A 21618-nucleotide genomic window follows, 5' to 3' on the forward strand; every position below is an offset into this window, starting at 1 on the left:
CCACTCTCCTTATGGCCATTATAAGGAGACGGGAAGGCAGGGGGACCTGGTGTAAAGGGGCAGAAACAGCCACACACAGGGAAAAGATGCAGAACCCGTGAACAGCAGAGGTGGGAGAGGTTTAGAGAAAACCTTTAGTCCCATGACCCATCTAATAGAGGGAACACGGAGACTCAGAGAGGTTAAGTGACTTATTCAGGGTCACCCAGATGCAGGCTCCTAATTTCAGTGTTTTTCTCTCTGGGTGATAAAAGGAAAACACAGAGGAGGGTGTATAAAAAGAGGAGTTGAGAGGCCTGGGAGGATGGCTTGGGATGTGTAGGCGAGGGAGAGGACAGGGGAAAACATCTGGCCGGCGCCCACTCATTCCCTCATCTGTGCTTTTATTCATGAACACACGTAACAAACAAGGACTGTGTTTGGTGTTGGAAATTCAGAGTCAGAGGACAAGCCCTCCCTCCACTCTCCACTGGTGGTGCCGAGGCCGAGGGAGCACAGACCAGCCCGCGTCCAGTGCACACACCTCCCCTGTTGGCTGTGACACCTCACCCACCCTTATCATGAGTGAGCCCACGGTGTTTGCCACCGCTGTTAGGAACTTTCTGTATGTGACCCAGCCTCCACCAGAGTCCTGTAAGAGTCACTAATATCTCCTGGGTCTCACAATGGATACGTGCAACACCAAACAGAACCGAGTCACAGAGGAGTAGCTTGAACCAGGTTCATCCCCACGTGTCGAGTGCCCATTCTCTCGGCAGCCACCTAGCTGGGAACCTTCCCGTCCTACTCCTCCATCCAGTTCCCGGTGCTGAGAATTCTCCTCCTCCTCCTCCCCTGTGTTGACATTCTTGGCCCCACTGCTCATGCCCTCTTTATCTCTGGGTTGGCCCCCCTGAAATCACTGCCTCGCTGGCCTGTCCGCCTTCCTGCCTCCACTCCCTCCTGCTTCAGCCCTGCACTCGCCAGTCTAGAACCTGGAGAGGTCTCCCTTATTCTCTCTAACCAAAGGAGACGGATCAGCCGTGTCAGGTGTTGGTAGCAGAGCATTCCCCCGGAATGTCAGCCCATGAGGGTAGGGAATTTTGTCTGTTTGTTCACTGCTCTATTCCCTGGGCTAAGAACACTGCCTGACATATAGTACATGCTCAATAAGTATCTGCAATATCTGCTGAGTGATGGATTAAGTTAACTCTAAGGAGGGCAAGGGCTCGAAAGGCAGGAAAGAGTTTGGGGTAGAAAAAGAAAGAGAAAAATCAAAGCAGCTGGAAGGAGAGAGGGAGATTGGTGTAGATGGGGTAGAGAGATAGGAAAGAGCCAAATTACACAGAATCTTGTAGGTCACAGTGTGAAGAGTTTGGATTTTGTTCATGTTTGACTGAGTTGTCACTGAAGAGTTTAGGTACAGGGTGTCATACTTTAATTTCTGTTTTAAGATCTTGTGGTCATTCATCTTCCTAAAGCTGTCAGCCCCTGCTTTAAAAACTCTGGTGTGGGGGCGCCTGGGTAGCTTAGTCAGTTAAACATCTGCCTTCGGCTCAGGTCATGATCTCAGGGTCCTGGGATCAAGCCCCGTGTCGGGCTCCCTGCTCCGCGGAGAGCCTGTTTCTCCCTCTCCCACTCCCCCTGCTTGTGTTCCCTCTCTCGCTGTCTCTCTCTCTGTCAAAAAATAAATAAAAAATCTGTAAAAAAAAAAAACAAACCAAAAACAAAACTCTGGTGTGCACAGAGACAAATATATGATTCTACTTACATGAGGTACCTAGAGTAGTCAAAGTCACAGAGACAGAAAGTAGAATGGTGGATGCCATGGGCTGGGGGCAGGAGGGAATGGTGAGTTATTGTTTTAACGGGTACAGAATTTCAGTTTGGAATGATGAAAACGTTCTGGAGATAGATGGCTGTGAGTGTTGCTCAACCATATGGATATATCTAATAACACTGAATTATACACTTCAAATTTGTTAAGATGGTAACTTGTTATTTATATTTTTCCAGAATTAAAAAAAAATTAGAAGCCCAAGTTATAAAAAATTGAAAGCCCAAATTATAAAACAAGTATCTGTTTGGTAAATGCCTCACTGCTCACCAAATGTAATTCAAATTCCCTAACATGGCAGAAAAGGCTCTTTGGTTGGATCCCAACCTAGCATTCAAGGTATAGCATTCCCTCTTGCACAAATGATTCCACTATCTCCAGGCAAATCCTAAGCTTCCGTAATTCCAAAGTATTGTTCAGGCTGTTACTTCTGCTGGGAATTGTACTCTGATCTTTCAGATGCCTCCTCAACCTCCAAAGTCCAGCCAGCTAACAGTCTGCCTTCCCCAACCTCCCCTGTCCTGTCCCCGTGACTTCTAGATGGGCATTGGCATGGATAATGCCGTTAATGTTTCGCTCCTTATCTAGGCAGTGAGTGCCCTGAGGACAGGTACTGTGTGTTGATTCATGTCTGATCCAGGGCCTAGTGCTGTGCCTGGTGGGCAGTATGCTCTTGAGAACCCTTTATTTCAGGGAAATAGAGTTATGAATGAAAAAGACATCTCTGTCTCTGTATGGCCGTAGATAAAGTTTTGAGCCTCATTTCTTCATCTGCAAAGTGAAATCCCTACAAGATTATTAGGATTAAATGAGATATAATTTGGAACAAATACCTGGCACAGACCCTGCTATATAGAAAATGTCCAATAAATGTAAGCTCACTTTGGTTATTATAGTAGGTGCCAAAAAATGGCAGCCATTATCATTATTATATCCAGTTGTTACTTATCTTTTGAACTGAGTGAGTTCTGCTACTACATTTTGCTAGCTAACAAAGCAATATATTTTCTTAGTAGGGCTCTAATATTTAGCATGGTTTCTTCTATATGGTGTGGGTGTTCAATAAATATTTGCAGGTTGATCAATAAATCATTAGTAAGGAGGATCATACCGAATTTTATAGATTTTTTTCACATTCATCAGGAACATTTTAAATATGAATCTATGAAGCATCAAGATTAAAAAATTCAATGCAAATAAGTATATTAAAATATGGGAATGGTATAAATATTATAAACCTTCATAAAGCAAATGTACAGTAAATGTTGTAATGAAACAGAATAGAGAAAAGTGGTTGCCAGGTAGGGGTGGGGGGTGGGAGAAATAGGAAGAGGCTGGTAAAAGGGTACAGACTTTCAGTTGTAAGATTAGTGAGTTTTGAGGATATAATGTAGAACATGGTGACTACAGTATAACACTATATTGTATAATTGAAATTTCCTAAGAGAATATAACTTAAATGTTATCACACACACACAGGCACAAAGATAAGTATGTGAAGTGATGGATGTGTTAATTAATTATATGGGGGAAGCCTTTCACAATGTATACATACATGAAATCACCATGATGTACACTTTACATATCTTGCAATTTTATGTCAGTTATGTCTCAATAAGGCTGAAATTAAGAATATATATAATGAAGACTCTCTTCTATATATGTATATACATATACATTATATATAGAGACTTCATATATATAATGTATATGTAAAAGAGCAGATAATTCTAACTCACCTCTGTTCCCACAAAGAACTTTGTGCAGAAGTCTTCTAATGGCTTGAGATGATTGGCCAACCCAGCTTCCAGATTGTGGTATGGGTTCATCTCTTCCGCCTTCACTGCTTTGCTCTGGGCTAATATTTTGTCTTTTGGAGGAGTATGAATAGAAGAAACACATATTTACAGTGAAAGACCTTTTAAAATATGGTTAGTTTATTTTTTCTGTCCCTTGCTACACACATCTGCCCCATTCCCTCCCCAGCATGGTAAGCATAAGTATAAATATCTTTAGACTTCTAATTTAGCAGTAGAACACTTTTTTCAAACCAAAGCATATGCAGGAACCCTTGCATATAAAATTGATCAAAACCTGCATTGCTGTGATTAAAGTGTTTCCTGGTGGGAAGGGGGAGACCCCTTTACCTACTTTCAAGGGCTCTAAAAAGTTCTATGGCACACAGTTTAAAAACCAGTTCTACATTATTTATATCAGAATTATTTACAGTAAAAATTGGACATGAAATATATCCTCTGGATTACATTACTCTTGATATTCTCAGTAAGACTCTCTAATTAGAAACTCGTGTCATTTTTATTCAGTTGGCATCATATGGAAATTTTTTTCAAATAATTCAAGATTAGCCTTTTAAGTGTCAAAAATGATCTAACTTCTAAAAAAAATAAATCCATCTAAAATGTATTATTTGTTTTTCATAAGCACAGTACATGTATGGAACATAATTTAAGGTTTTCTGATTAGCTCATGTATATTACTTAAGAACATCAGTGATTGTACTCTATTATAGCTGTAACTATACATGCAAACAGAGCATAGTAAATATGGGAGCTAAAATTCAAACACCATCTGGAAATTCTTTGTTTTTAAAAGTATCTGATGTCATCTTGTTTTAAAACAAAAGTCTTTTTATGAGCTAAAATTAGTAAATGTTATTTACTGAAGCTTTGGAAAATAGAGAAAAGCATGAGGAAAATAACAAAAATCATCCATTATCATATTTCTCAGAGAAAACTATTATTAAAATATTTCCCTATAATTACATTTCTGTATATATATATATTCTGTGAATATATAAAGATTTTCTTTTAATTGGGTCTTTTAGCTTTGTATCCTGCTTTTCTGTTCTCTTAAAAATATTATCTTGGGCATATCCCAGGTCACTTATTAGTTTTAAAAAACTGTGATATTAAATTTCTGGGAACCCTACTCACCACATTTCAATATATCATCATCTAGGTTATATCACCCATGGGAAAATAAACAAACAAACATAAAAACCAACAAACAAACATATAAATGAAAACTAAAATAGAAAAAAACTGAGAAACAAACTGAGGGTTCTAGAGGGGAGGGGTGAGGGGATGGGTTAGCCTGGGGATGGGTATTAAAGAGGGCACGTACTGCATGGAGCACTGGGTGTTATATGCAAACAATGAATCATGAAACACTACATCAAAAACTAATGATGTAATGTATGGTGATTAACATGATAAAAATGTTGAAGAAAAAAAAAGAAAAAACCTCAGGTCTACTAAAGATATACATTCCATCTAAAAAAATATAGCATAATTATGGACAAAAGTAAAAAACAATTATGGGGGCACCTGAATGGCTCAGTCAGTTAGGCATCTGCCTTTGGCTCAGGTCATGATCCCAGGGTCCTGGGGTCAAGCCCCTCATCAGGCTCAGCGGGGAGCCTGCTTCTCCCTCTCCCTCTGCTTGCCGCTCCCTGTGCTTGTGTTCTCTCTCTCTCTCTCTCTGTCAAATAGATACATGAAATCTTTAAAAAAAAACAAAACAAAACAATTATGACTTTGTTGGTACAATCAACCGGCACTTCCTTTATTAGAGATCTACATGTTTTGGGCCTGTAGATCCCTTCCCAATAAGTAAGACATCAAAAATCAGTATTGAAATAAGCCAAACATGAAACCAGACTTTTATTACAAAGTGTCAATCAACATTTCAAGAAATAACTAGGTACGTTTAATCATAATGTTCTTTTTTTTTTTTAAAAAGATTTTATTTATTCATTTGAGAGTGAGTGAGACAGAGACAGACAGAGCAGAAGCAGAGGGGAGAAGCAGAGGGAGAAGGAGAAGCAGACTCCCAGAACATGGAGATCATGACTTGAGCCGAAGGCAAAGGCTTAACCATCTGAGCCACCCAGGCGCCCCCACATTGTTCTTACTAAAAGATATTGTTTATGTCAAATTCTTCACTCTCATTTCAATGTCTGTTTTTCTCTTTTTAAATAATATACATTAATAATTAGTATTAGTAGAATATATCATATTAGTAGAGTAGAACATGCATATAATTTGTAGATAAATACATGCTCATTGGAAATCTGTGCTTAAAAATGTTTCCTGAGGGGAGCAAGATGGAAGAGTTTGGAGCCCTCTGGTCTAACAAGGGGAGCCAAGAGCCTGATCCAGGGGTCAGTACAGGTGATGCAAAGGAAGAGGCAAATGTGAGATGTGCTGTAAAGGAAGACCTAGTTATCCTAAGTGAGAGACTGGATGTAGGGACCTGAGGAGAGAGACAAGGATGACCCAAGTTCTGTTCTGGACACACTGACACTGAGGGAATAGATTGGGTTGGAACCCAGGAGATAGCGAGAGGCAAGGTGGAGGATTGTCAACAGGGTAAGAGTGGACCAAGTTACCAAAAGAGGAAAGCACACTGCTGAAGTTAGAGTCTGAGGTACATTTATGATGAGAAGGCAGCAGGGAAAGGAGACCGAGGAGGGAAACTGAAGAGGTATCAGGAAAACCACAAAAGCCAAGGCAGGAGCTCCGAGAAAAGGGGCTTAGTTGATAGAGTTTACTGTGGTGCAGTTAAAGAGAATGAGGCCAGAGAAAAATGTGATCATCTACTGTATTTACTCAGACTCGACTGGAATATCCTGCATATTTATTAAATTCAGCATCATCCTCATGGAATCCATCCATGGATTTCCATCACCAGGGAGGGCCTGGGATACTAACAGCAGCTAACATTTACTAAATGCTTACTATGTGACTACATGCCAGGTACTGAACTGTGTGCTCCGCATGCACCGTTTCACTCAATCCTCACAGTAACTCCTGAGGTGGTTAAGCACTAATTCTCCTTTAAGGATGACAAAGAGCTGTTAGAGCTGTCTATGTATTAACTCATTTTATCTTCACAATACTCCATGAGGTAGTTACCTTCATTATTTACTTCCTTTATCTTCACCTCTCTCTTTTCAAACAGGTTTATTAAAAAAAGGAAGGCACAGAGAGGTATAGTAATTTGACCTCGTCAAATAATAAATGTGGCTTTAGGATTTAAAACCAAACTCCAGAATCCACATCCTTAGCTACGATGCCACGGTGCTCAGAAGAATGTAACGGAGGCTCTGAAGGCAATTCCAAAATAGGAATTCCAAAAACATTTAGAGCAAAGTCTTCCTCAACAGAATAAACATCTGAAAGTGAGTGCTCAGAAGGGCACGGACTATTTCGGATCTAACATGGCAGGTGAGAGCCACGTGGCCTACAGCCACTAGGTGGCAACACAGCACCAGACAGCTGGAGAGAGGTCTCGAGAGTGTGATGGTGGAATAGCGTGAACTAGGAATCTTAGTGGAAGATCGAAGGAGAACCAATATAGGGTCAATAAACAAAATGTGCTCAAGAAACATACGAGTGTATTCTAGTCAATAGGTTCAACTCTGGCCAGAGTAGGTGCATGGCTGGAAGTGTGTCCTAAGGAGATTTAAAACACCATAATGAGATTTCAGATAAAGCTCTGAGAGTTGGCCATCTACACAAGAGGCAGGTCATGACCGCAGTAACTGCCTTTAGTGATAAGAGACATGTGTTAGCAAGATCCATTGAGATTACCAAGTGAAATTTAATTTTCTCCAGGATTTGTGGGATTGCCTGCACACAGACTTCTGAACACACGCAAAGGGACATAGCCAACCACAGTCTCAGCTGAGAATCTAAAAAATTATGTCCATTCCCTTTATGAGCTGATTTAGCCAGTATACCTTTCTCTAAGAAATATCCACAAAATGTCTTCGTCTGGAAAGAGAGCATTCATTTGATGGGGAGTATTCCTGTTTGATGACATTTGGGTCATGCTTCAAGATTCATTTTAGATAGGTCCTTCCTTAAGTGGATATAGATGTGTATCTATCACACTGGAAGGTAAGCTCCACAGAAGCAGGGAATTATCTTTTCACAGCTATATCCTCAGAGCCTAGCACTTTGCAAGAGTTAATACGTGTCTTGAATAAATGCCGATATAAGTATAGAGATAACAGTGTAAAAATTGTTCCTTAAAAAATTCAGGGATTACAATTACTAAATCACAACCAAGTAGAGTTTATCCCAGGAATCCAGGGCTAGTTTAACATTCAGATATTAATCAAAGTAATTCACCATATTAATAAGTTTAAAAAGGAAAAAAAAAGCATATGATCATCTCCAAAAATGCAGAGAGATCTTTTGACAAAATCCAACATTAATTGGTATATAGAAGGGAACTTCTTCAACCTGATAAAGGACTCTACAAAAACCCTAGAGCCTAACATCATACTTAATGGGGAAAGACTAAATGCTTTCTCCCTAAGATCTGGAATAAAACAAGAATGCTCTCTAACCACTTTGCATCCTGAGGTTTCTAGCTGTGTAATCAGGTAAGAAAAAAAATCATACAGATCAGAAAAGAAGTAAAACTGTCCTTATTTACAGATGACATTATCATCTACATAGAGAACCCAAATGACATTATCATCTATATAGAGAACCCAAATAAATCTACAAACAAGCCACTATAACCAATGTGATTTTAGGAAGATTGTAGGATACAAAATCAATACTCAAAAATCAATTGTATTTTTATACACTGGTAATGAACAATCAGAAATTAAAAATTTGGAAGTACCATTTACTAGAGCACCAAAAAATGTGAAAGACTTAGAGACAAATCTGTCAAAAGAAGTGAAAGACCTGTACGCTGGAAACTATAAAACATCACTGAGAAACTAATGACCTAAGTAGATGGGGAGATATACCTTACTAATGACTTGAAAGACTCTATATTGCAGACACCAAATTCTTGTTAATACTGATCTTCTAATACTGATTTACCAATCAAAGTCAGAGCAGGCTTATGCAAGACAAAAGATACAAAATTCACGTGGGAAAACAAAAATCCTAGAATGGTCAAAAACTACTTTGAAAAAGAAAAAAGTTGAAGGACTAGCACTCATTTCAAGCCTTTAGTACTACAGTACTAAAGCTACAGTAATCAAGACAGTGTGGTATTGGCGTAAAGACAGACACAGATCAACAGAACAAAACAGAGTTCAGAAATGGACTCTCACATATTTGGACAAGTGATTTTTGACAAAGGTGCAAAAACAATCCTGTGGAAAAAGGATAGTGTTTTCAACCACTGGTGCTGGAACATCACACACAAATGAATTCTGATTCATAATTTGTGCATAGAAAAAAATCATCTCAATGAAGATCATAAACTTAGTTATAAAACTATAAAACTCTTAGAAAAAAAAAACAACCCAACCTTCGGTTACATTCAAAACCAAAATCATGACCCATGAAAGAACAAACTGATAAACTGGACTTCCTCATAATTAAAAACTTCTGCTTTTCAAAAGACAGTGTTAGGAGAATGACACTTAATAATTTTTTAAAAGATTTTATTTATTTAGTTGACAGATGGAGAGAGAGCACAAATGGGCAGAGGGAGAGGGAGAAGCAGGTTCCCTGCTGAGCAGGGAGCCCAACGCAGGGCTCAATCCCAGGACCCCAGGATCATGACCTGAGCCAAAGGCAGATGCTTAACCAACTGAGCCACCCAGGTGCCCTGACACAATATTTTAACAGAGTGCAAATCACAGACTGGGAGAAAATATTTGCAAATCACATATCTGATAAAGGACTAGTATGCAGAATATGTTAAGGGCTCTGAAAACTCAATAATAAAAAAACAAACAGCACAACTAAAAAATGGGTAAAAGATATGGACACTTCACCCAAAAAGATATATATATATGAGAGGCAAAAAAAATACATGCAAATATGCTCAACATCTTTAGTCATTAGGTAAGTGTAAATGAGATATCGCTACACCCATTTTAGAATAGTTCAGTTAAAAAGACTAGCCATACCATCTGTTCATGAGAATGTGGAAAAACTGGAACTCTCCTGCATGGCTTGTTGGAATGTAAAATGGTATAACCACTTTGTAAAACACTTTGGCAGTTTCTTAAAAAGTTAAACATACACCTGCCACATGATTTAATCATCCCGTTCCTAGGTATTTACCCAAGCAAATAAAAGCACATGTCCATACAAAGGCATGTACATGTACATGTACATATGTATATATGTACACATATGTATATGTAATAGCCCTGTGTTGAAAACATTACATTTTATTGTATGTCAATTATACCTCAATAAACTTGTTGAAAGTGAATAAGGAAAAAAACACACTTTTAAAAGATATAGTGATATCCTTACTATCAACTGGATAAAAGCAGTAAGATCCTCATGATCATCTTTTTTCATTAATTTAAAAAGAGTAGGGCATTTAATGAGTTACCCCCTTTTTTTTTTTTAAAAGACTTTATTTGAGAGAGAGAGAGAGAGCAGGAGCAGGGGGAGGGGGAGACACAGGTTCCCCGATGAGCAGGGAGCGCAGCGTGGGGCTCAGTCCCAGGACTCTGAGCCAAAGGCAGTTGCTCAACCAACTGAACCACCCACGCGCACATAACCTCTCTCAGTCTTGGTTTCCTTAATCATAAAATGGTAATGAAAATTCCCAGTTTGCAGGATTGTCATGACCATTAGCATCTGTTTTACACACCATTGCACCCTCAGGGCCCAGCATAAGATAAGCACTTTATAAATACCTGGTAAATGAATGAAAGCATGTGCAGTATTAATTAGCACAGTACCTAACTCATGGCCGAAATTCAATAAATTGCAGCTGACAGTTGACTACGAAGAAGTGGAGAGAACTCACCTTCCATTCCTTCTGAAATGAAGCAGGCCCAAATACATAAAAAACATGCAATGTTTTAATAGTGCTTAGAAAAGGTCTATAAACATTTTTCTTTTTTTTTAGCATGAGGTCTTGGGTTGTATCTATGAAACACACAGCTTCAAAGTGAGTTTTGCCCAAGCAGGGTATTAGATACATATTATGTTTTTTACGAGATATTCTATCACTTAACATTCAACAATTTATAAATGGAAATCCATTTGACAAGGCAAATATTTGGAAAGTACTTCAGTTTCTAGTGATTCTTCTACATTTTCATTGTGCATTGCTCTCGGGTGGGATATTCACGAACACCTTTATTTTAATAGTTTTGACATTTGTATGTGTACCCTTCAGTTACTTCAACAAAGGTGTAGGGGTTGAGTTGAGACAGATGTAAAAGGCAATTGTTATTTCTCTATTTTATCATGTTGCTGTACAAATATTAATTTTTCTATTATATTCTGACTGGGAATGGTAATTTATTTCTTATACTTCATAACTTACTTTGTTAGACTCGAGATATGTTCCATTCTATAGAATTATTCTTTGAGCACATCCATATTTATTAGGACAGCTTCGTAAAATTTTTTTTAATGTAATGAGTTCTCAAAAATATACTCAATAAATGTTTATGAAACTAAACTAAACTGAATTCTGTCGTCAAATCTTTGTGTGTGTGTGTATAGGCAGTTTTAATGTGTTGGCTATAGTTTTGTGTGTGTCTATTTGTTTTTTGAGGAGTGAGGGGGAGGGGGAGAGAGAGAATCTCAAGCAGATTCCATGCCCAGTGAGGATCCCAATGTGGAACTCTATCTCACAACCCCGAGATCATGACCTGAGCCCAAATCAAGATATGGATACTTAACCTACTGAGCCACCCGGGCGCCCTTATAGTTATTATAGCCATTATAAAGTTCCATATTGGAGGGTTTGGTTTTCTGTATTCTTTTTACAAATCAGACTATCTTAGCAAGTAACGCACCCTGGACATTAGGAATCACTAGTACTCAAACTATTACATGCCATTTTAATAAGCAAAGGCAGTTACCTTGTGCTTTGTAAAGGAGATTGTCTTCACTCAGGCTGATCTTGGTTGGGCAGTGGTCTAAACTTGTTTCACCTTTAGACAGCCTTATCTTTTGGGAGAACATAGAAGAAAGATTATTTCCATATATCCTGTGGGTGACTTATTCTTGCTTTCTCCTTCCGCCCCCAGATGGCTGTTTCCCACCTCCCTCCCTCCCTTTGTCTCTTTTCCATTCTCCATCAGATTCCTAGTTGCTTTTCCCCACAGACAGTGCCTAAACCACAGTTTCTAAAACCCTGGAACTCCGGGCACCTGAGTGGTTCAGTCGGTTGGGTGTCTGCCTTCGGCTTGGGTCGTGATCCCGGGGTCCTGGGATCAAGCCCCGAGTCAGGCTTCTTGCTTCTCCCTCTGCCCCTCCTCCCTGCTTGTGTATGCTCTCTCTCTCTTTCTCTCTGACAAATAAATAAATAAGATTTTTGAAGATAAATAAATAAGTAAAAATAAAACCCTGCGGTCGAAGGGAGCTTGTCCAGGGGCTCATTTCCAAATCCTGTTTAATTTCTGAAAATATTGTGTATTCTAGTTCATAATACATCCTTTTTGGTTTTAATATAAAATAATGGTTTATTCTCCTGGTTCCTACATCTTTCACTTAAATGAAGCTCCAGAAAGTTGTGTGGGGTCTTTTCATCTGCCAGGCACTGCTGAGTCACCTTGGGGACACACATGCCCCTGAGTTCCAGAAGTGGCCCTGGATCTGCACCAGAATGGGAAGCTGTCATTCTTTATACTATCCCTCACAACATCTGCCTCACATTTCTCCATCAGGACATTTGTCTACATGCTGACAATTATTCCCAGGTAAGTTTCTGTTTGCTCACTTCTTTTTAAACAGTTTACAGCTTGGTAAATCCTACCCCAGAAAATTCCTCATCCTCTCTTTCTAATTTCTAATTTCTAATCCTAGCTCCTTCTGGAATATTCTCACCCCTCTGTGTTCTCTCTTCCATTTGGAGCAAATACATAGTAATATAATTCTAGTGATACTTGTAAAATAAGGGACTAAATCTTAAGTTTGGAATTGGAACTAGACATTCTAAAAAAAAGAGGGTCATCAATGTCAGAAACCCATTCATACTTTCCACACATATTCCATCCACAGCCATATCTTTCTTAAATTAAAATTGCTTTTCTTCAAAGCTCTGCCTTTCAAGAAAAGTACAAATAATTTCTCTTTCAATTACTTTCAGTTTTGTTTGGTCATAGATATTAAAATACTGTTTCCTACTACATGAAAAATATGCAGAATTTTGCCTATATTAGAGATTAAAATTAGCTTTCCAGGCTAACCTGAGAGCCTACTGGTTTACAAGCAACTGCTTATGCAAATGCATAATTATTATACTAACCATTAGTAAGTTGGGGCATGCTTATACATGAACAAATATCAATCTTGAGTTCACAAAAATTGTGATTTCTGGCTTGACCTAGGCAGGCCTCATAATAATTCTCAATAAAAGAATTTATTGGTTAAATGAATACATTAATTATAAAGTCCTGTGTTTATTTGAGCTGCTCTACTTCTAGAGTGTGTGTATATATATGTATGTATATGCAAATATATTATAAGTGTACATGCAAGCAAATAGAATGGACTAAATTGCATGTTACTTACCTTAGTGAGAGGTTTCCAGGAGAGATCGAGATGCAAAAAAGTGGATGGTACATCCAAAGGAATTTCAATATGTTCTTCTTTCTTTTTCTCTATTAATTGTGGGGTTAAAGCTTTCTGTGGTCTGATATCCCAAAAACATATTGTGCTTTAAAAAAATTCACATTTTATTTAGTATAAGTAAGAGATGTAGGCTTAGAACTACCATACTTTATGCTGCTATACATAAGCAATGTGATCATGGCTGTATTTTAATATCTCTGAAACTAAGATTTTTATGACATGGGATTGTTTTGCATTTTATATTTTAGAGAATTATACAGTTTATAGGGTTATTTGATGACTGCTGGTATTGACACTAATATTATCATATATGAGAACTGAGTTTGGAGATTGACACCATCTTTTTCTTTAGCATCTTTTTAAGCATTTTTTCAGCATTTTTTAGCGCCATCTTTTTAACAACTTTATTAAGACATAACTCATATAGCACAAAATTCACCCACTGAAAGTACACAATTCAATGGTTTTTAATATAGTCACAGAGCTATGCAACCATCACCACAATTAAGTTTAGAAGATTTTTATCACCCCAAAAAGAAACCTTGTACAGATTGGTGGTCACTCCTCACTGTCCCCCAGCCCATCCCACCAGCCCTAGACAATACTAATCTACTTCCTGTCTGTATAGTTTTGTCTATTCTGGACATTTCATATAAATAGAATCAGACAATATGTGGCTTTTGGTGACTGGCTTCTTTCATTTAGCATATTTTCAGAGTTCATCTATGTGGTAGTATATATCAGTATATCATTTCTTTGTATTGCCAAATAATATTCTGTTGTTTAGGATATACCACAGTCTATCCATTCATCAGTTGATGGACTATTATGAATAATGTTGCTTTGAACATTTGTGTATAAGTTTTGTTTGGATGCATGGTTTCATTTCTCTTGGGTATACACTGAAGAGTGTAATTGCTGGGTTATATGGTAATTTCTGTGGTTGATCTTTTGAGGAACTGCTAGATTGTTTTCCAAAGCAACTGTGTTGTTTTTATATTCCCATCAGCAATGTGTGAGGATTCCAATTTCTCCATATCCTTGCCAACACTTGCTACTTTTTGTCTTTTTTATTATAGCCATCCTAGTGGGGGAGGTGGAGTCTCATCAAAATTGATTTAGATTTGCATTTGGTTGTGCTTTGGATGTAATATGTAGGAAATCACTATCTAATCCAAGGTCATGAACATTTATGCTTTTATTTGTTTATGTTTTCTTCTAAAAGTTGCATAGTTTTAGATCTTGCATTTAGGTGTTTATTCCATTTTCAGTTAATTTTTTTATACAGTATGAGGTAAGGGTCCAACTTCATTCTTTTGCTTGCATATATCCAGATGTCCCAGCACCATTTGTTGAAAAGACTAGTCTTTCTTCATTAAATTGTCTTTGTACCCTTGTTGAAAATTGGTCATCCATAGACATATGGGTTTATTTCTGAGCTGTATGATTTCTATGTCTATTATCCTCATGCCAGTGTCAGTACATCTGTCTCTAGCTGTAACTTTGTAGAAAGTTTAGAGATCAGGAAGTGTGAGTCCTCCAACTTTGTTCTTCTTTGTCAAGATTATTGCTTTGGCTATTTTAGGTCTCATTGTGGTTTTGATTTGCATTTCCCTCATAGCTAATGTTGAACATCTTTTCATGTGCTTATTAGCCATTTGTATATTTTTTTGGGGAAAATGTCTATTGATAACCTCTGCTCCTTTTTACATTGGGTTATTTGTCTTTTTATTGTTGAGTTGTAAGAGTTTTATATATTCTGGATAGAAATTTTTAATCAGAAATATGATTTGCAAATATTTTCTTCCATTCTGTGGACTGTCTTTTCAATTTTTTGATAGTGCCTTTTGAAACACAAAAATTTTGATGAATTTCAACTTTTTTCTTTTATGCTTGTGTTTTTGGTGTCATATACAAGAGACATGATCTATAACCACATATTATATATTATAAATATATATAAATATATAATGCAAATATATATAATATAAACATATAATATGTATAACATAAATATATGTATATTCATTGGGAAAACAATACATACACAGGCAATGTTGGATTTAATGTGCTTTGTACATAGTAAGCATCCAATAAAGGTTATTTCTCCTCTTATTTTTCCTTCCTTACAGGTTGACTATAAAAATCAAATGAGATAATGTATATGAAAATTCTTTATAAAGCTCCACACATCTATAGAGTATAATTTTAAGTGTAATAAACTTGGTAACACATTTATAATGATACTTATATAGTATCTTAGTATAAAAGTGACTTTGTATTAATTATGTGAAAACATATGATGAGGATGGCAAAGGACATGCTGTATTAGCTCTATTATTTCTGTCACTGAGGTTATGAGTAACCTGATTAATAAACTTAAGATATTATTAAAGAATTTAGATGTGTAAGTTAAAGTATTTAGATAAATGGTTAGTAGCTCAAGTAAGACTAACAAAACTCTTATTCATTTATGTGACTTAATAAATATTAATCATTTATTCATCTTAATGAATTGTTGAAAGTATTAATCATTTTTATGTTGTCAAAATATAAATCCTTGAGAGAACACCACAAATGACACAAAAAGATCTGTTTTAAACTACAATTATAGTTGATTTAAAACTGTTTTTCCAAATTAGAAAGATCTTGAATCTCATTTATAGCATTAATTTGCATTATTCATGAAATGATTTTGCTAGGGGCCCCTGGGTGGCACAGTTGGTTGAGCATCTGCCTTTGGCTCAGGTCATGATTCTGGGGTCCTGGAATTGAGCCCGCCATCGGGCTCCTTGCTCAGCGAGGAGTCTGAGCTTGTGCTCTCTGCCATTTCCCCTGCTTGTGCTCTCTGTCTCTCAAATAAATAAATAAAATCTTTAAAAAATTTTTGAAAAAAAGAATGAAATGATTTTGCTAAATACAGATAACTTCAGTTGAACTTTCTGCATAAATTAATCACATATTCTTTTTTGGGGTTTTAAAAATTAATTAATTTATTAATTCCAGTATAAGTAGCATATAATGTTATATTTAGTTTCAGGTGTACAAAATAGTGATTCAACAATTCTACACATTCTCAGTGCTCATCATGATAAGTGTACTCTTAATCCTCTTCACCTAATTCATTCATCCCCCCATCCACCTCCCTTCTGGTAACCACCAGTTTGTTCTCTATAGTTAAGAGCGTTTTTTTGTTTGTTTGTTTTTGTTTCTTAAATTCCACATATGAGTGAAATTGTATGGTATTTATCTTTCTCTGACTGACTTATTTCACTTAGCATTATACCTTCTAGATCCATCCATGTTGATGTAAATGGCAAGATTTCATTCTTTTTTTATGGCTGAGTAACATTCTATTGTTCAGTCACATATTCTTTATTAATGGATCCTTATTTTACCTTATTCTATATTATAAGAACTTTGGCATGGCTGAGGTATAAAGATTAGAACTGGTAAGTTTTCCAAATAACTAAAAGTTAGCTTTTCTAAATGCATAAGCTTTTTTTTTTTTTTTTACTTTAACAACTTTTGAAGGAATTATCTCCAGAATATTCTAGAATATTTCTAAATTCAAGGGCCATCATTATAACCAACAATCAAGGACCTGTGACTTAAATAAAAAAACATGTAATATTTTAAGTCTGTTCAGTGTTTCTAAATGTTTTCCAAGGCTGTTGAAGAAGAGTATAGCTTTGCATTCTGTTGTTTATAATCAACATCATACCATAAACATTGCTCCATGAAATCATTACAATTTTACTTGTTGTATAATATTCCATATGGCCCTATTGGTGGCCCTTTTGGGCAATAATCCCCCCACCCTCATGCTCTTTTATTTTTTAGCAAGAGCATTCTAATTGTTTTGTTTTTGGGGGGAACTATCCCTTCCCCATTCCATGCAGTCAGGTTGGAACTGTCACTCAGGGTGCCTGGCCATTCCCTCCTTGGCCAAAGGGGTGAGTTTGTGGTGTAACAGAAGTCAGGTTGGAACTGATTCATTCAGATGGAAGGGGCTGGCCATTCATTCCTGCTACCCAGATCCCTGGGGCTGTTTCTGAGGCTTGAGTCAGCTCTTTCTTTGATTCAGCAACTTTATTACGTACTACCTGTAGTATAGGATATAGTTGTGTGTGGGTGGGTGTGTACACATATATGTATTCTTTTTACAACATATTTGTATCTATAAAAATATTTTTTCAACCAGCAACAATCTATAATATTCTGCCCTGTTGTTAATATCAGGTTTAATCGCTACGATAAAGACTATTTAAGGAACAAAAGATAATGATTTTAGAAGTATCTAAGAAAAAAGAATATATTGTATGAAAATATTTTAGGTAGTGTTTAAAATAAGACTGTGATGTTGTGAATTATAAGATATATAAATCTGTTCTTCCTCCAGAATTCTAGAAGAGGGCTTCTAAAACCTTTGGAATTTCCAAGAAGTTGAGAGTGGTAAAGATTCCTTTTGTTATGTTAATGAGGCAACTTTTGGAAAGTACCTAAGGATGGGGGTGGGTTGTCAATGGAGCCAACCGTGCAATTAGAGTTGGAATTTTCAGTTCCACCCCCTGACCTCCAGGGAGGAGAGAGGTGCTGGAGATTGAATTCAGTCACCAATGACCAAAGATTTAATCAATTGTACCTGTGTAATGAAGCCCCCTAAAGCCCCAGGAGGACCAGGTTCAGAGAGCTTCCTGGTTGGTGAACACGTGGAGATTCCGGGAGAGTGAGCACCAAGAGAGCGCATGGAAGCTCCTCAACCTTTCCCCATACCTTGCTTTCTGCCTCTCTTCCATCTGGCTGTTCCTGAGTTACATCCTTTTATAGTAAGCCAGTAATCTAGTAAGTAAAATGTTTCTCTGAGTTCTGTGAGCTGCTCTAGCAAATTAATCCAACCTGATGGAGGGAATCTTGGGAACCTCCAGTCTACAGCCAGTCAGAAGTACAGGTAACGACCTGGGTTTGTGACTGGCATCTGAGGTGGCCAGCAGGGGAGTGGGCGGTGATAGGGGAGAGGTGTTCGAGAGAGCAGTTGGGTAGGACTGAACCTTAACCTGTGAGTCCTGGTGGATAGTGTCAGAGTTAAGTGGAGTTGTGAGACACCCAGGTGGTATCCAGAGTACTGCTTGGTAGAAGGGTGGGGAAACCTTCCTCCTCACCCCCTCTGACTTTGAAATTGACCCAGAAACACTAACAAAGACATACCAATCAGCTGAACATGTAACAAGTTGACAGCATATTCCATTTCGATTCTCAAAGACAGCACCCAATCTGTTAATCTGTTTTTTTAAAGACACAAGAAGTAATTTATTTGTACCTAGGATGTAATGGCTTTTCTCATAGCGTTTTACTCTTTTAATATTTTCTTCTTTGTTTTAATTTTTATTAAAAGAATATAACAATATCACCGAAATTTGAAGAATAAATTTTAAAATAAAATGTAATTTGGCCATATATTTTTCCAGTTCTTTTTCACAGAAACATTTTGACATAGTTTTAACTAGCATGCATAAAAATTTCTATCCTTAGATTTTTCAGTTGATGTAATTTGAACACTTACCTGTGTACTCGTAAGTCATTTTAACAGTTTTATAATATATAGATGGTGTATCACAATTTCATTATCCAGTATAATTAGAAATGTAGGGTCTTTTGTTTTTTACTATTAATGGTGGAACAGAACATAGGCGTTTTGATGACATTGTTAGGCAGATAAGGTGTAACATTAGATAACATTTAGTGTAACATTAGATACCAACAATCACCCGGCACAGGCAAGAATCCAAGGAGGGTTAATGGCTCCTCAGGGTCCTAGAAGGTCCCAAGTTCCAACTAGCTAGCTTGGAAATAAGGTGAAAGGTTTTGTGGCAATCTATGAAGGTGTCACTCTTGAAACAGTAGGGGAGACATGACTTTCCCCAATTCCCTACCTTCCTGGTATGACTGATGAGCAAAATAGTAATCAAAGGTAGCGGCTCCAGCAGCAAATAAACAGTGGAAGTAGCGGGTGGGAGGAGGGAAACAGGGGCTGCCCTGCTAAGGCCAGTAGGTGTCCCAGGAACTAAGACCCTGGAAACCTGGCCACGGCCACAGGAGCCTGAACACTCTCTGGTTCCCAAATGCTGTCAACTTCTACTCATCTGATAAGGAATCCAGAGTCCGTGTTGCCTCTCCCTCTACTGAGCCTTCCCTGCTGTATAAAGTGCGAGACCTCAGAAGTGTGCTTGCTCTGAGCTTTTATGTTTTAATGATTTAAACAACAACAACAACAACATAATATTATAGAAATTTGGAAAATAGGAGGTTTAATATCAAATATAATTCTACCTATATTCTTTTCCAGTCTTTTTTCATGAATACATTTTGACATAATTTGTTAAGATGTGCATGTAACGGTGTATCTTGAGGCACAAATTGGATTATTTCTTAATATGAATTCCCAAAATTTGAATTACTGTTCAAAAAGTTGAAAATTTGGATGATTTAAGAATCACACTAATTGTATTCCAAAAGTTTTATGTTGGAACCAGCAGTGTTAGAGTTTACTGGTTTCACCACTGCATCCTTTCTAACACAGGGTATTATTATTTATTAAATTTTTATTTAAAAATTAAATGATCCAAAATAGTATATTATTGTTGCTTTATTATTAATTTCTTTGATATTAGAAAGCCTGAATGATTTTCATGTTTATCTACTAATTGTTTTTCAGTATATGTTTTATTTACTGGAAACCATATTTTAGACCAATATTTTCCTCCATTTTGTTGTTTGCTCTTTGTTAAATTTAGAAATTTACATGTGTATGTTTTGAATTTCTTTCAACATTAATTACCTTAGAAAACTATCTCCAATCCAGAAATATGATACTCTATGGTATTCTATTTTGATTTTTATTATATTTTTCCTATGATTTGTTATTTTTATTTAAATTTATAATCATCTGAATTAATTTGTGTGTACCGTGTGAGGTGAGATGAAGTTGAAACAGAGAGTTCCTTCCGTTACCCTATGTTAAACTCTTAGAGGTAACAGAAACTGTCTGGGCTATTTGTTGTGATCCATTATAACTTTTAAAAGTATTGTTGCTTTGCATCATCCATTTGAATATGTTGAAGAGCTAACTACCTTTTATAACTGTACTTTGTCATAATATTCTTTGATATTCTCAAAGTACACAGTAGACCCTTAGTGTCCTTGAAGGAAACATTTGGGGAGCTTACCAGTTTCCAAATTCACTAACACCTGACTTACTGAGTCAGGTACAGAACTACAAAACCAAACTACAACGCAGAGGTTAGGCACTCAGCTGGACTCATTCACTGCATGATTAGTTTTCACCCACCAGCCTCACGGTGCATTCAGTTCAAAATTGCCTTGACAAAATAGTACATTACTATATGTCACAGATCTTCAGAGTTGCCTGCTCCAACTAGCTGAAATTAAAAATTTTAAATCCACAAAGCCTGAGGGTGTAAAATATTTGCACTCTATCTTTACATATCAAACTCTTATCTTCTCCACTATTACATTATATCATTGTTGACACCACCTACAGTTTTTAGTGGTTTATAAGCCATTGAAGTTGAAACATTGGCCTTAGTCTCATCCCAAAGTCAGATATTGGCCAGGCAACACTGACAAAACTGTTTGATGCCCTGGTTCCTGGTTATTTTATGATTTAAAAGTAAATGAATTATTGACTTGAAATATGCTCTTTGAATAAAATCTTCTGAAATGTACAATCCAGCAGGAGAAAATTATGAAACCATCAAGACTCACCTCAAATGTGTCAGACAACCAATGTATATCTGTAATTACTTTCTTATGACCATTTTCTATTGAGGAGACTGCACAATGTCTGATATATGTTGCTTCTTTATTACTGTCTGGTTCAAGGAGAAACATAGGCTGGAAAAATGTGAAAAGAAAGTTATGTGCTAATTTCAGAGAGCTAATGAGTGAATTCATACTTTACTCTTTACTCTAGTTAGAATTAATAACTTGGAGAAATACTAGTTCAAAGAAAAACATTGAAACTAGTGTTTCAATGCATCATGTATTTAGGTAATAAGATTATGCACTTTCCCTTCAATTTAGTCTCCAAACTTAACAGGAATGATTGACCCACTCCCTAAAGGATCAAGGAGATCCCATTTTTAAAGGAGTGTTTCCTGCATGCACAGAGGGCCACGCCCACAGTGTCTTGGTGGAGGCCCATTGGTGTTCAGATTGAAGAACTGG

General features: G+C 37.0%; 1 protein-coding gene across 1 annotated transcript in view; it reads right to left on the reverse strand.

The window, feature by feature from the left end:
* WDR63 (WD repeat domain 63) overlaps positions 1-21618 on the reverse strand; it is a 69837-nt gene that overhangs the window by 15088 nt on the left and 33131 nt on the right. Inside the window, exons 13-17 of the mRNA XM_032416266.1 lie at positions 21157-21285; positions 18580-18653; positions 13312-13456; positions 11658-11745; positions 3556-3686 (exon numbers count right to left, since the gene is read on the reverse strand). Of these exons, the coding sequence (XP_032272157.1) occupies positions 3556-3686; positions 11658-11745; positions 13312-13456; positions 18580-18653; positions 21157-21285 (567 nt within the window). The remainder of the gene's footprint in view (positions 1-3555; positions 3687-11657; positions 11746-13311; positions 13457-18579; positions 18654-21156; positions 21286-21618) is intronic.

Source organism: Phoca vitulina, unplaced genomic scaffold, assembly GCF_004348235.1.
Source record: "Phoca vitulina isolate PV1807 unplaced genomic scaffold, GSC_HSeal_1.0 scaffold2, whole genome shotgun sequence".
Classification (NCBI taxonomy): Eukaryota; Metazoa; Chordata; class Mammalia; order Carnivora; family Phocidae; genus Phoca; species Phoca vitulina.